Below are 16,580 nucleotides of genomic sequence, written 5' to 3' on the forward strand. Positions count from 1 at the left end.
AGAATTTTCAATGACCTGGGTGGCTCCATTCTAATTTCCTATCTAGCTTGTTCAAATGTTGTTTTTTTTTTTAAATCACCATCTCTAGGTTAGTTTTAAAAATTAGTGGAAAAGGGTAAACTATCCCATAGAATATAGCACACTGCATGCTAACTTAAGCATTATTTTAAAAATAAAGATAGATAGATAGATAGATAGATAGATAGATAGATAGATAGATAGATAGATAGATTTAACACAATATTTTTGTTGCAAACAAGATGTAACAGTAAGAACCAAGTACTCTTCTGACGGTTTCTCTTCAAGAGTGAGCTTAAGCCTAGGAAATAATTAGTTGCTGCATTTGTTATGAAGACCACTTGTTAAAACCCAAATTGGGCAGCCCCCAAACTGTCATTAAGCCTTGCCAGGCTTTGATAGACGTTAACCGAAGCATTGAGCATAAAGGAGAAAGTTGAGGAGCCAAGTGAAAGAAACACAAATTCAAAGTCGCCCCCCTCTTGAATTAGTTTTGATCTTATTTCCCGTTGTTTCCCTTTATCCCCTGGAAATACCGTTTGAAAACAATCAGGACACGTGTCTACTTATGCTGTATACTTTCTAGTTCCTTTGAAAGCCACCAACGCACAGCATTTTAGACATGGTGTACTAAGTGTATATTTACATACAATAAGTTCTTCTATCTCACATGTATGTGTGTGTGGTGTGCAAACATGTGGTATGCATGGGTGTGTGTATACATGTTTGTGTGTGAGAATCCGTAGGTGCGTGTACGTGTGTTTGTGTGTGTGTGTGTGTGCAGGTCCACATGCACTTGTGTGGCCCACAGTAGACATGGAGGGTCTTCTTTGGTCACTTTCCACATTTTTCATTGAGGTGGGGTCTCTTAGATGAACCCAGAACTTGGCAAGGCAGCTAATCAGCAAATTGGCTGGCCAGCTTGCTCTGGGGATCCCATCTCTGCCTTCCTGTGGCTGGAATAGTAAATGAGACATGGCGCCTACCCAGCATGGGTGCTGAGGACTTCAATTCCATGGCTCTTGCTTACCAGCAAGTACCTTAACCCTTGAGCTATCTCCCCAGCCCACGCACTGAGCTGGGTAAGACTGGAAAGGACGTGACACACTAGAATTATTTCATCAACCTTTCTGTTTCATTTGTTCATCTCAATTTGGCGATCTTCCTGCTTCAGCCTCCTGAGTTCCGGGATTGCAGGCACGCACTGCCGTACCTAGGTCTACCCTTGATCTGTAGGCAGGGCTTATCTTCCCTGCCAGATCTCTAGCATGGGCTTATGCAAAGGGGAAATAACCGTCTCGAAGTGAACATGAGGAGATGGGACTCCGTGGACCAGAAAGCGGCCTTTGCATGTGATAGAGGCCCCCAAGCTTTTCCAGATAATACCTTGTGAGGGACTTGGTTCGTCCTTCGCAGTTTCCACAGTAAGAAGCCAGCTTCACCTCACCAGCTGACCAGACCACCCGCAATGGCTGTCTCCCCATCCTTCTTGCCCACTTTCCTCCTCATCCAACCCCGGTCTGATCTCTGCCCTACCTGATACTTGCCAATCTTAGAGCGTGCATTTATCATCTTCCTCCCTGACAGCCTACCTGGGCTCCTGTTGCTCATTGGTCATGTCAGGTGTCTTGCTTATGTCCAGGCCTGTGTGTGGCTAGCCATTCCCCTCACCCCACGGGCAAGGCTGGATTCCCACACACCCAGACAAACACCTCACCCTTGCCTTCCAGTGGATATTCCTACTCTTCTCCTCCACTCAAGTGGAAAGCCACACTTCCATCTGCATGCCCGTTCAAATCCTCTTTTATCCACGAAGCAGAAAATTTCTGTATTGTGCAAAGCTAGCTAACTTTTGAGTCCAGTGTCCCGCACCTCCACCCAGGCCGGCTAGCATCTACTCACTGTGTGCCATTCTGACTGCCATACACTGACTGGGAAACTCTCGTTGAGGTCCACATTTCTTCCCAATCTGTTTTCTGTCCCATTTTGACCCCAAGTCTCCAGGTTAAGAAAATTCTCTGGCTAGTTTCATTCTTTAGAATCACCACATATATATTTATAAAATGAACAAAAATGCTTTTAGGGCTAAGAAGGGCGGGGGAAAGCACCATTTTATTCTCCAGCGTGCAGGGTGTATAGAAAGAACCTTCCTTGAGAGCTGGATAGATGGCCCAGTGGGCAAAAGTGCTTTCCTTTGTATGCACAAGGACCTGAGTTCAATTCCCAGAACTCACCTAATGGTCTTTAAAAGCCGAACATCATGGTACACACCAGAAGCCACATTAAAAAGTGCTAGGCATAGACCAACAGGCTATTTGCCACACGAGCCTAAAAAAAACCTGTGTTTGATGCCTAGAACCTATGTAAAACTGGAAGTAGAGGACCAGCTCCACAAAGTTGTCCACACATACACACCATGTGTGCGCATACACATACACTTGTGTGTGTGCATCTAGAGGCCCACATACCACATGCACGTGTATAATAATAAACAAATAGAATAATCAGGCGTGTGATATGTGCTTTAATCTCAGAGGCAAGCTGATCCCAGGGGTTCGGTGGCCGGCCAGCCTACCCTGAATTGGCAAGCTGAAGTTCTAGGAGACACCCTATTTCTAGAAAGCAAGGTGGAGAGCTCCTGAGGAACAACACCCAAGATTGTCCTAAGCCTGCTCCTACATGCACACACTTGCGGCTGCACATGCATGAACGCACACAGAGAACGCTAATTGACAATAGACATAGAACATTCTGGAAATGTAACAGGGCACAGTGTAAAGTCGAGAAATGGATGTTATCTTTCAATCTCACCAACGCGTCCCTATTGTCAAGCCACATGTGCAGAGTATGTGTAAAAATAAAACTTCAAAGCCTTTCCCATGTGTAAGGCCCAGGGTCAACCAATCTTCTGCACCCTCCCCAGCTCCACCTGGCCCCAGACCCTCCATGACATGTAATGGTCATCTGAGAAGCTGGTTCTACCCCAAGATGTACATGGGCAAAAGACTAAGTCCAGATTTCTAGCTCTGTCCTCCTCTAGCCCCGCCCTGCTGCCCTATCCAGCCAGCTGTCCTTAGGGATGCTAGGAGATATGGTATGAGCTTTTCCAGGGATGGCAAATTAAGTATTTATCCACACCCCTCCCCATGGAGCACCCACAACAAAACCAAAGAAACAATTCCACTCAAGGCTTGTTCGGTGAACCCATGAGTTTAATTAAGGGTGCTTGCAGGAGCAGGGCTGAGAGGGTTTCTAAGGAGTGTGGGCAACTTATGGGCAGCAATTCCACCGAAGAAAACGTCTCTCACTTTCCCAGCAACTGAATATGTGTCTCTCAAGAGGGGGTGGGGCCTTGTAAGTCCCACCCCCTGCGTAATGGAATGTTAACTGGTCCGATCCGAGGCGTGTTACCGTCTGCTAACCACAGCTACTGAGTTCAAGAGGACAACCACCGTGGCTTACCCAAAGGGTAGCGGTCCACAGCAGCCCTCTTCTCAGCCTCGTGTGCTGGGGTAGGCTGCCTCCAGATGGGTCTCTCTGTTGCCAGGCCAGCAGAGCGGGCCGCCCTGACCGTCCTGTGGCAATGTTGAGGGAGGAGGGAGTCGAGTGGGTAGCTATTTGGAAGAAGTTGCTCTCAGATGCTTAGAGCTAAGTCTCTTCAGCCGCTGTCCCCAGACTGACAGAGGCAGCTCTTGAAGGGTCTAGGCGTCTCTCTAAGCCCTGGGCTCCACCTCTTTCCTTTCTCCATCTTGTAGCCGCAGCAACACAACGCTCCATTTGGCAGTGCAGCAGTGCTCTTGTCTATAAATGGAAACATTGGCCGGTCTCCCAGTATAACACAAGATAGGCCTGTGTATCAGTTATGCAACCTTGGCTTTGAGAACTTCATCAGAAGGCTGGAGGCTGGGAGAGGAAGGTCTGGATCAGGAGAGAGAGGGGGAGCTGAAGAAAAAAAAAGTCCTAGCTGCGGACAACAGCTGAGACCATTCCCCTCCCTGTTTGTAAGTCAAAGAAAGAACGCAGAAATTGGATGGGTGGAGACCCTAACAAGAGTTGTCATTTACAGTTTGTGTATCCTGACTGCGGGCGGCAGCCTCTTGGTTGGGGACAAAAGCTGGGCTGGCCTCCTTTGCGGCGTTGTCCTGAGCCCTGGCTGTGCAGGTCCTCTTGCCACCTAGAGAAGACTTGTCCAAGTGGTTCTTTTCCTGAACCTTTCGAGGTTTTTCGTTTTGTTTCATTTTGTTGAGACAGCGTGTCTCTATGTAAACCTCCTGACCTTGAACTAGCCAGGTTGGCCTCTGTGGTAGCAAATACTGATTATCAATTTGACTGGCTTTCGCATTACTAAGGTGACAAATTTCTCAGCTCATCTGGAGAGAGAGTTCTTAGGTTGGGTTCATTGAGGTTGGAAACCCCACCCTGAATTTGGGCTGGAATCCCAGAATTCAAAAAAAAGAGAAAACAAGACGACTATCAGTGCTTTATATGTCTACCTTCCAACTATGGACATGGTATAAGCCGCTACCTCAGGTTCCTGCTGCAGTGACTTTCCGCACCATGATGGACTATCCCCTCTGACTGTTAATGAAATAATACCTTTTTTGGTGTTTGAATGATAATTGCTCCCATAGTTGTATGTATTCGAATGCCTCATTGCCAAGGAGTGGAACTGTTTGGGAAGGATTAGAAGGTATGGCCATGTTGGAGGAAGTCTGTCACTAGGAGTGGGCTTTGAGGTTTCAAAACTCCAGCCAGGCCCAGCTGTCTCTCTCTCTCTCTCTCTCTCTCTCTCTCTCTGTGTGTGTGTGTGTGTGTCTCTCTCTCTTTCTCTGTCTCTGTCTCTCTCTGTCTGTCTGTCTCTGTCTCTGTCTCTCTCTGTCTCTCTCTGTCTCTCTCTCTCTCTCTCTCTCTCTCTGCCTGCTGCCCATGGATCAAGATGTAAAACTCTTAGCTACTGCTCCAGCACATGCCTGTCTGCTTCCTGCCATGATGATCATGGACTAACCCTCTAAAACTGTAAGCAATCCCCCCATTAAAGTTTCTCTTATAAGTTGCCTTGGTCATAATCTCTTCTCATAGAAATTGAGCAGTAACTGAGATATCTTCCCTCCTTCCTTCCCTCCTTCCGTCCACTGGTCATTTTGTCACAGCAGCAGCAGGAAACTGATACAGCCTGGAGCTCTTACATCCACAGCCTCCCCAGCATGGGGATCTCAAGCGTGCAGCATGCACCACCATGCCCAACTCACTCTATGGCACTAGCCATCTCTATGGTTTTCAGCTTAGCTTGAAGAAAAGCCCCAGAGAGTGGAGTAGTTCCACTAATGGTGAACTGGGCCTTAGAAGCTGCCCAGTGTCCTTCTGAGCCTTCCCTGGCATTTGAGGGCCTTCCAATGAAGCACCAAAAGCTGGGCTGGATGAGGATCCTATAACTCAACCCAGTTGCCCCTTCTGTCTAGGCCCTAGAAGGTTTCTGTTGCATTATTCAGAGCAGAAAGTAGACTCGGGGAAGTAGCTATGTGCCAGACATGACCTGGGTCCCTCATGAACTATGTTCTGTCCCATGTCAGTTTAGACTCACTCTTAATGAGCTTGTCACACTAGGAATGCTTAAGTGGGCACGGTGAATCAAATCTGTGATCCCAGCACCTGGGAGGTGGAGGCAGGAGGATCAAGGTTATCCTTGGCCACGCAGCAGATTGGAGGCCAGTCCAGGCTACATGCGACATTGTCCCTCCCAAACAAAAACAGCATTCATTTAAAAATCAAATGCATTCACACTAAGGAGACATCTGTTGAAATGTTTGTTTGACATTCATTCAGAAATCAAGTACATTCGTCTGCAGCGGGTCAAAGTGCTTCTGCCAAACTAACCACCTGACTTTAGTTCCCAGCACCTGTGTGTGGAAGGAGAGCACTCACTCCTGAAAGGTATTTTCAGGGCTCTATTTTTATGCCTTGGCTCACAGACATCTCAACAAATACATATAATGAAGAAAGAAACAAGCAAATAAATAATATAAGTAAAGTAACTTAAAAATTAAAAGTGTCATACATTTATAATATAAAAAATTAAAGTGTAAAAATTGAAGCTAGGAATGGTAAAGCATGTCTTTAATCCCAGCACTCAGGAGGCAGAGGCATGAGGATCTCTGTGAGCTCAGAGCAAGTCTGGTCTACGTATCGAGACCCAGGCCAGCCTGAGCTACACAAGGAGACCTGTCTCAAAAAACAAAAAGTATGGAAGTTGCTTATAACCCCTGACAATATCATTGGTGGCTAGTGTCTCGAGATTTTTTTTTAATTTCTTCTCTGTCAGCTGCATATCGTAAGCTTCCTCTATGTGATTAGACAGTCCAAGAGGCATGATTCTTATTGACTGCCTCACATTCGTGGTATGGATGTGCCATAATTTATCTAATCAAGCTGCTATTGTTGCACACTAATGAACTTTTAACCAATTTAGAGTTGCTTTGGTGCTGGAATTAAATGCAACAAAAGGATCAAAAGGACTCTATAATTTACATCAAAGGCGGCAGAAAAAAACGTCGCTCTCAAACTTGTGTTTCCACTACAGGGAGGGATTATAACTTTGGTCAAAGCCCTGATAAGAAAGACTGGTATTTGTTGTTCTTTATGCCCAAGAAAGTCCTTGAAAACCTGACCTTTCCCTTGGTGGTGCAGGCTCACATCTTCACAGAGTACTGCCAACTGTAACCCTCTCCATAGTACTCATTGGATGCTCAACGATGCCATCTGTCTATCAGAATATTTCTCCCCTGTATTGGGTTAGGCTAGAATCCACCATGCCCAGTTAGCTGAATTCAGCAAACATTAGCTTGTTGCAACTGTGCCTCTAACTGTGCTGGATGCTGAAGGAAAAAAAAAATAACATGCTTCTATTGTCAAGAAACAAACACCCCAGTGGGAATGAGTCAATAAGATACTATCCTGCCAATAAATTGTAACTTGTAAGCATTTGGACATTTAGAACTTTCCGTTTTCTCATTTTACAGAGTTTGACTTGGTAGGGTGTACTGCCATACATATGCCATGATCAGGAGCATGAAAATATGTTTTTACATGCTAAGGAAAGGAGGAGGGATGTAAATGCAATTGTAAGATTAACATCAGTTATGTTGGAATGCAGTAAACAAGTATTGCTCTTTTTTCTACTTTCCTACTTTGCTTTTAAAACGTCTGTGATCGGGTAGGTGAGGGCAGGAGAATCAGCACAGCATGCCTGTTTTAAAGATTTTATTTTAGATCACATGTATGTGTGTCTATGTGCATATGAGTGCAGGTGCCTGTGGTGGCCAGAAGGGGGCGCTGGATCATGTAGCTGGAGTTACTGGTGTTTGTGAACTACATGGTATGGCTGTGGGAATTAAATGTCAGTCCTCTGAAAGAACAGAACTTGCTCTTAGCTACTAAGCCATCTCTCCAGCCCAACATGTATGTTTTAAGTACAGTCATCCCTCAGAATCTGCAGGGGGTTGGGGGTCTAGGATACACATACTTCAACACAGAAAAATCTATGGATGCTCAAATCCTTTATCTAAAATATCATGAGATACACATATGATTTACACAGACCTCACACATATAATTTGCACAAACCTCCCATCTACTTTGAATCATTCCTAGATCACTTGTATTGCCTTAAAAGTATAAATGCTATGTAAATAGTTATTAATGATGTATTGCTTAGGGAATAATGACAAGAGAAAAGTCAGGTGTGGCGCATGGATTCAGTTTATTTCAGGTATTTTCAATATGTAAATGAAAAATTTGTGGCTACCACCTTTTGCTCTTTGGTGTGTTAGTAGACATCATTCTGCTCATTGAAATCTAGAAAGAAAATCAAGTTTAAAGTCCTGGTGTCTTTTTCTGTAGCTCTAAGCTGGAAGTGTAGCACATACCCTCTCCTGGAGGATGGACAGCATGCTCAGGACATAGCAGGAGCTGCCGAAATAGTTCAGTGGATAAAGTGCTTGCCAAGCAAGCCTGAGAACCTGAGCTCCACCCCCAGTACCCAGGTTCTAAAAAAGCTTGTAATCTCAGTATGGAGACAGAGACAGGAGGGCCTTGCTGGTCATCCAGTCTAGCCCAATCCATGGATTCCAGGTTCAGTGAGAAACCCTGATCAAGATATAATGTAGAGCCGGGCGGTGGTGGCGCACACCCTTAATCCCAGGACTCGGGAGGCAGAGGCAGGCGGATCTTTGTGAGTTCGAGACCAGCCTGGTCTACAAGAGCTAGTTCCAGGACAGGCTTCAAAGCTACAGAGAAACCCTGTCTGGAAAAACCATATATATATATGATGTGGAGAATAATAGAGGAGTCAGCCTGCATCAACCATTGTCCCCTCTCTTTCTGTGTGTGTGTGTGTGTGTGTGTTTGTGTCTGTCTGTCTGTCTGTATCTCTCTCTGTATGTCTCTCTCTCTTTCTCTCTGAGAGAGTGTGTGTTCTAGCAATAACCAGAGATGTTTTTTCTGTTGTCAGAGTGTTCAATCATGGACCCATGGAGGACCTGAATTACTAGTCAGGTCTGTGGGTCCCCCCCCCCCAAGGAAAACAGCTTCTCAGCTACTACTGCTTGAGTGAAACACTTCCTAAATTGATTCTCACAGTCTTAAAACTCAGTTGTTTGGGGGGTACAGCACCCATCCCCCAGACAATAGGGGGCTTGCTGTGTAGTCCAGGCTAGCCTTCAACCTGCCTCGGCCTCCTAAGTTCCACTGCCAGCACATCCAGATCAAAACAAACCTTTCAGTGCAACCTTTTTGTATGATCTTAGGAAAGAGAGGTGTTTGGGGGTGGCTCTTGGGGCTTTCATGGGTGTTTGTTACAAGCTGCTTTCTAAACCCACAGTGAAAAAAAATTGTTGCTTAAAAAGGAGATTTGTACGAGATTGCCACCATCCCAAGGCCATGTTTCTGCCCTGATACTTGATGGACTTCAGAGGGAACTCGAATTTTAATTTATTTTGTTTCATCTTCTCACTTACGGTTGAATGGCCTAATCTTCTGTCCTTTTTTTTAAATGTCAAAGTTGATAACGCAAAGACATCCCATTCCGATTTGGGGTCTCAGACAACAATAAGAAAAAAAACCGTCTATTTTGTTCTCATTTACTTTCATTCTTTAAGTCTTTGATTCTAACAGTTTCTCCCGTTTTATTCTGGGTCCATCCTTTTCCCTTCCTGTGCTCTTTCCTCCGGAGTCCTCCTGGGTGGCCTACTCAATTAAGACCAGATGTATGTTTTGGTGGTAGAAAAGTTCAAATCCCAGAGACACCGCCACCAGCTGCGGGATAATCAGACAAGTTCCTTAACCTCTCAGGGACGCGTGCTTTCTAATCAACGGAATGAGTTTGATTACCTAGGTCAGCACACCTAGCAGAGAAGTGAGCCGATGCCGGGTGCCTCATATGTGTTCTGTATTATCTTCGTGTATTGTGGCCCTCTGGTCTCCTCCTTATTTGAAGGAGGGACACTCGTCAAACAGTCGCTTTCTGTCATACCACCCTAGGGGGGTTCAGGGCTTTCTTGGTGCTGTCCCCCAGCAAGGAACCACCCGTCCCTTAGTCTTGGCTACCCTTCACCTTCAGAGTGCAGCCAAACTGGAACGCCATCCTTCTAGGAAGAGTTGCCATCCCTGGTTTCCTTGAGAAAACTCTTAGGTCTTCGTGACAGACATCAGTAACCTGACCAACCCTGAGCAGGGAAGGGGAGTTTTGTTCTAAATGCAGAAGATTTTGCACTAAAACCAGAGCCACCCCGTGCTTGGGCTTGATTTTGAAAAATGCAAGTTTGCAATCAAATCAGGACCAGGCGGCAGTCAGCCAGGATGACTCACTCCAGTCATGCTCGATACTACAGGGTAGCCTATCACCTGGAGAACTTGGTCTGATCAGTGGGCCTGGTGGAGCCAGGGAATCTGCATTCCTGCCTCAGTGCCGGGGAATGCTAATGTTGATGAGCCTGGACTGCACTTTGGGAAACTGTGCTCTTGCCCATTGCTGTACACAAATCGCTCCTACAGAATGTGGAGGAGGCTTGCACACCGGTTTAACTCTTTCCATCTACAAAGTTTTCGTTGCCAATGACCACTTTTAAACGTGATTTTAATTTCAAGGGACTCTGGATAGAGACAAGATGGCCTGCCTGTGCCTCTGGGAGCCACAACCGGGGTCCTTTGGGTGATGGATTCATCCTGCCTGCTGCTCACTGACATGAATGTGCGAAACCCTTGCTGGTGTGACCTTAGCTCTCACCTTCCTTAGACCCTAGACTTCTGAAACTTAAAATGTGACTTTGTAGACAGTCTCTATTTACTTATTTACTGAATATGAAATCTTTTGATATATAGAATTTAGTCAAAAATTCATTTGGCTTCAAGATTGGTTGAATATTTTTCTTTTATTACTTGTCCTAGTTCAGTGTGTGTGTGTGTGTGTGTGTGTGTGTGTGTGAGAGAGAGAGAGAGAGAGAGAGAGAGAGAGAGAGAGAGAGAGAGAGAGAGATTTGATATTTGTTTTTCTAGGCATCCTTTCTGTTTGCTTATTGATTTCTTCCAACTCTTTCCTACCCACAGCAGCCCTACCTCTGTTCACATGTTCTTTCATGCGGTGTCCTCCAGGCTACAGGCACTCACGGAGTGGTGGCACCGGGCAATGTGCCCGCCCCAGAGCTCAAGGCTGAGTTTCTCGGGGTGGGTGGGGGGCAGAGTACCCACCCTGCCCAAGAGCTCCTGGTCTTTGTTAGGAACCACCAAGCAGTGAGGCTCTCTCAGGCCAGCCTGGAGCTCCCGCCCCACTCCAGCATGCTTAGCCGGAGCCCCCTGAGGACCTGTAAGAAGATAGGCAGGCGTTGAAGAGGCTAAATTACGCCCCGGGGGACTTTTTAACGAAAACCCTAAATTTCATTTGGGCGACTGGTAGGCCACGCGGTTTCACAGAGTGAGCTGAGATCCCTTCCTCCCTGCCCAGGCTTTGTGCCGCTCTGGCTAAAGGAACCCTGTCTCCGACATTCGCGAGGTGCCCCTGGGTCTGGCCGCCACAATCTCCCAGCGTCTCCTCCAGCTCCCAATCCTCCGTTTTCTTTCTACGTCCTCCTGTCCCCCTCCCCAAGTCCCTCTTCCCTCTGGCTGGAGAAAAGTCGGTAATAAGAAACCAGTTCGATGTCAGTCGGAGAGTGGGGATGGGAGAAACCTCCGCCCCCCGCCCCAAGATGCACGACCATGGAGAGAGAACTCATTTTGTGCAAAGAGGGCCTTAAGCCACCAGGGAATTCCTGGATTGTCTCAGGCTGTCGTGTGTGATGTCCATCACGCCGTGCGAACACCATCTGCTCCGTATTATGCTCGCAGTTGCCAGGCTACCTGCTGTACGCAGTAACACTTGACTGCCTGGCTCCACGTCCGCAGCGCCGGCCCTGACGGGGCGGGGGACCGAGGCCTGATTAAGCCATCTGCGGTGGGCGGGGGGCGCGGGCTCAGCGCGAGACCCAGAGTGCGGTCCCGGGCTCACACCACCATCTGCTGGGCTACCGGCGGAACAGCAGCTGCTCAAGAGGGTCCCCCCGGGGCAGGGTAGAAAAGACTGAAGCCCAGGGGCGTCCTGGATCCAGGTACCCAGGATGCTGCATCCTGTCCCTCCCAGGAACCCTCCCAGGATCTTCCCTACCCGCCACATCTCTGGCCACTACCACCCAAGCGCTGCGTGTTCTTAAAATAATAATAATAATAATCCCTTCAGAGAAAGCAAGTTTCCCCACAAGTGGGTTTATAAATAAACAGCTGGCTGTTCTCGGAAGATATTTTTATCGCCTCTGATTTTTGAAGTCGGAAACTGCCTCTTTGGGGGAGGTTAGAGTGTTTTTTACACCCTCCAACCTCACTCTAGCCGTTAGAAAGTCCCTGGAGCGGAAGGTGCGTGTGTAAGACACGTTCTTTGGTTTTGATCTCTTTTCTTCCTCCCCCTTATTTTACTGAAGAGCGAGCGTGGTTGAAGAAGCACGGAGATCAGCGTAGCAAATTGGATGCGATGGGAAGCGAGTGTATTAAGATTCTGGGGTGGAAAGCAAGGGAGGTCGCTGGGCTGGGAGTGGAGAACAAACCAGTAATTAAAACTAAAAATACTGCATCATTTGGCTCCCAGGCATTGCATGTCGCGTGACGAAAGCTCACTCTGGTTTTCTCTAATTGCACAACTCAGTGTGTCCCCCTCCTTAGAAACAAGAGCAGGGACTTGGAATCCTCGAATTGGACAGGCTCTTTCTCATTAAGCCACTTAGAGTCGGGTTAAAAGAAGCCGTGTGACATAAACAGCCAAGCAACCGCCCACAGCAGCTTGGTTTGGAAAGCCAGTCACGGTGCGCTTTCACACTTTGGGACACACACCTGGGTGCTGCTTTCTGGGAAGGTCCTAAAGAGGTTGCCTTTGGAAGGCTACATTCTAGCCATTGGGTCTTGTAGTCTGTATCAAGAACCCTAAGAACTTTGGGGACAGGACTATTTGGGGAATAAAAGTAACCCCGGAAGTGATACCTTCCCTGTGTCCACAGGGACAAAATGTGGCTGGCAGGCGGAACATCATCACCTTATTTGCCTCATGTGTTTCCCCAGGGGAGAGAAGGCTGGGAAAGCAGGTCCTCCACTCCTGAGTACATTCCTCGGCTGTGCAGGGGGGTCGCAGGGGCAATAAAATCTCAAAGTGCTGGAAGAGAAACAAGGCCCCAAGGGCGGCCCTTTCACAAACAAGCTGAAGAAAGTGTTGTCTTTCCTTTGGTAGCATTTCCCCTTCAGATCTCTTCATCAAAACCAGGAAATATTAAATAGACTGAAATGCATGAAAGAAAAACTATTATCTGCCCTTCTGCCAGTTGGCCAGCTCCATTCAAGTGCTAACTCGTTTGCGAAAGTGTTTGGTCAGTCATTTGTCTCTCAAGGTGTCAAAAAACAACTTGATCCTGAAGGAAGAAGGGCTTAGAGACAGGTAGCCAGAACTGGAAGGTAAGGGAACTTGCTCGTGGACCTAGATCCCCACAGCCATGCAGAACACCCATCTTTCACCATAAGGCCTTTTATTGACATTAAAAATATCTCATAGTTCCCGACCTTCTTACAGAGCACACGCATAAATAAAAGCATGTATCGTGGATTATTGCAATGGCTCCGTAGTTAGGAATTAAGCGGATCTTCTCAGGCCAGAATTTTGTTCCCAGCACCCACATCAGGAGGCTCACAGCTGCCCGTAACTCTGGATCCAAGGGGTCCAATGCCCTCTTCGAGTCTCTGTGGGTGTTGTTACATAGGAGCATGTGTAATAGACACATAATTTAGCTGCACTTACACACAAAAAAATACAACACGGTATTTTTATGAGCAACATATTTCATGTTTAGTCTACAAGCTGTTCTAATATGTGTGCTTGACACTGTGGACTCGTAGTTCAGGGGAGGCCAGAATGGGAAGAATGTCTGACATAGACTCAAAGTCAGCACCCCGGTTCTCTTATGGACTGTCCTGTTACTGGTGTAGCCTGAACTATGCAAATGAACCATAGCTCCCTCCGCTCCTGTTTCTGGGGCGATAGAACTGGTACCTTATGTTTGGATGCAGGGAGGCGGAGAGTCTAGAGATGCAGTGTAGGAGGAACCCCCGCCAGGAAGGACCACCTGCCTGGGTCGGCACCAGGAGGCCCAGCAAAGCCAGGATTGTGGGAAGCAACCCCATACTGGCCTCAGAGATGCAAACATAAGCATATGTCTGTATTTTGAGATAAAATTCCCAGCACGATCAACCACATCTATATTAAAACAGTAGCGACTCTAAAGCGGAGGTCATATTAAAGTCCAATTTGGATTATACCTTAAAATAATGGTGGCTATTCCCATTGATTCCTCTTATGAGGCCCCATGAGACTGTCTCTCGGTAGTGCAGCTTCTGCCCTGATGTGAGTGTGTGCCATTACAGAGAAGTGTCTCTGTGCTCAGATTAGTTGCTTGACACCGGTGAACTGGAAAGACTGTTTCCACAGAGCGTTCAGACAGCATTTGCCATTGCCAGGATGTCGATAGAAGTGTCTAGAAACCGAATTTTGTGTCTACAAGCCTTCTGTGCCCGTTAGCTTTCTCCCACTGGTAGCGGCCACTGTCCAGCTATGTAGACGTCCCTTCTGGGGGCATTTTCCAGATAGCCCCGGGCTCTGTGGGGCTAGCCGTTTGCCCCACTAACTCTCTTCCCTAGGGGCCGGTCCCTAAAAGTTGCTGTCAGCTCTCTGACAAGTAATTATAGAATCAAGAGTCCCCGTCCAGGCCCCAGTGCTGAAATTGTCCCAGACACATGAGATGCAATTCTATTTTTAAAGAGATTGGGAGATTACATTGTTTTAAAAAATATTTTCCTTGCACTTCACATATATATACATATAATAAATATATATACATTATATATATATATATATATATATATTTCCTTACCATTATCCTCTCACGTCTTTCCCCCTCCTACTGAACCCCTTTCTCTTCCCAAGAAATCCCTTTTTTAAGATTATATAGCTTTGGCCAGGTGTGGTGGCGCATGCCTTTAATCCAGCACTCAGGAGACAGAGACAGGTGGATCTCTTGAGTTTGAGGCCAATCTGGTCTACGGAGTGAATTCCAGAACAGAACAGCTAAGGTTACAGGGTTACAAAGAAACCTTGTCTCAGGAAAAAAACAAACAAACAAACAAACAAAAGAAAGGATTATATACTTTGATCAAAATAAAACACTTCAGTTCCTACCGTCAAAAGTCTGACAGAATTTAAAATGGACACACAGGCGCACATGTGAACGCGCTCACTCATACACGTACGGAAGCTGGTGTTTTGGTTCGAGAAACTAACATCCAGCATCAAGTCTGTTTGTTATTGCGCTCCGGCAGGATGTGTCTTCTGTGTAGGTCACTCCCGTTTACTGAGATGTTCGTTTTAGCAGCGTAGACTGGAAGACGTAGGGTTATCAGGAAAGACAGGGATGGATGTTGCCTTTGAGACTTACGGTGAGCCCAGCCGGAGGCTGTATTTCCCTTCTTTAGAGAAATCGAGTGTCGAAATCCCAGTGCACAGCCACCATGACGTCCCATCAGAAACAGACCCATTCTCGGTCACTGTTCCCTGCCTCTGTCGCCTCTCCAGTTCTGCTATGGTGAGGCCAGCGTGATGGTTTTTATGCAGAATTACAAGATGGTTTTCTGGCGGTATAATGGGTACCACTCGGGACCCCTAGAATCCCCAAGCAAGGACCCCGTTCCCCTCAAGAGAAGTTTCCCATGAAATGACAGGAAGCGTCCCAGCAGAATTTCTAAATTGCTTTCTTCTGGTCCTTCTAGGAGCAGCATGCAGCTGGTCTTCCCAGGACCGCGGGCCCCATGCAGAACTCTGTGCCGCCGGGGTCGAGCAGCATGGTCTCAGGAGCCAGTCCTGGAGGACTTGGCTTTCTAGGCGGCCAGCCACAGGCAGCCATCATGAAGCAGATGCTAATGGATCAACGAGCCCAGCTGATGGAACATCAGAAGCAACAATTCCTTCGGGAGCAGAGGCAGCAGCAGCAGCAGCAGCAGCAGATCCTGGCTGAGCAGGTAGGTGACACCCTCCCTACAAGGTGTTAGCCATCAATTCAGAGAGCACTTACTTGGCACCTGCTCTTTGTGAGGAAGGCACCGTTGTCCCTGTTTAGATGCTCATAGACCAGCCCTTCACAGAAGCCTAGAAGAACCTGTGGAAGTTACGCCTTTTCAATTAGCTAGGCATCATTAATTAGCTTGTTCTTTAAAGACAGGCTTTAACCATCAATTTGAAGGCCTGTTTCCTGACGGCAATTCTTCCATCCATACCAACCCCCTTCCTCCTGATTTCTGGTACAGGGGTCTTTATAATCAACCTGTAGTGGGTGCTAACTCACAGCTACTGTAGGCCTTGATATTGCTAGCAGCAAGCTAAATAGTAGTCATACAAATAATTTGTGAGCTAGAAAAGTGGTTCAGTTGGTAAGGGGCTTGCAAGGGCCTTGGTTTACCTGCAGAACCTGTGTAAAAGCCAGGCATGGTGGTGCTCCATCTTCATTCCAGCACTGGGGAGGATCCCCGGGGTTTGCTAGCCAGGTCCTGTCTCATAAAACAAGGTGGATGGCCCCTGAAGAATAAAACTCAGGGTTGATCGATCTCTCTCTCTCTCTCTCTCTCTCTCTCTCTCACACACACACACACACACACACACACACACACACACACACACACACCAAAATAAAATAAAATAAAAAACAAATAATTCAGAAGGAAAGAGTGGAGAATTATACTGAATTGGTTGTAAATAGTAGCCTGGCAATATTACAAAGCGGAGAACTGTCCGAGAACTTGGACAGAGTTGAGGAGAGGATGCAATTGGAGAAAATCCCAACACCTTTCCCTGTATCTCAGGCCATCTGTGAGTTAAAGGAAGGCCTAGTACAAACGTGCCCTTACCCTGGGCCGCCTCATCGGCCCCAGCCTGGAAGAAAGCCTTCCCTGCAGACGGC

General features: G+C 47.0%; 1 protein-coding gene across 1 annotated transcript in view; it reads left to right on the top strand.

Moving 5' to 3' along the window:
* Positions 1–16,580, top strand: part of Maml3 (mastermind like transcriptional coactivator 3) — a 431,416-nt gene that overhangs the window by 404,181 nt on the left and 10,655 nt on the right. The window contains exon 3 of the mRNA XM_085682436.2: positions 15,397–15,645. Coding sequence (XP_085538562.2) covers positions 15,397–15,645 — 249 coding nt within the window. The remainder of the gene's footprint in view (positions 1–15,396; positions 15,646–16,580) is intronic.

Source organism: Myodes glareolus, chromosome 20 (assembly GCF_982192425.1).
Source record: "Myodes glareolus chromosome 20, mMyoGla1.1, whole genome shotgun sequence".
NCBI classification, from domain to species: Eukaryota; Metazoa; Chordata; class Mammalia; order Rodentia; family Cricetidae; genus Myodes; species Myodes glareolus.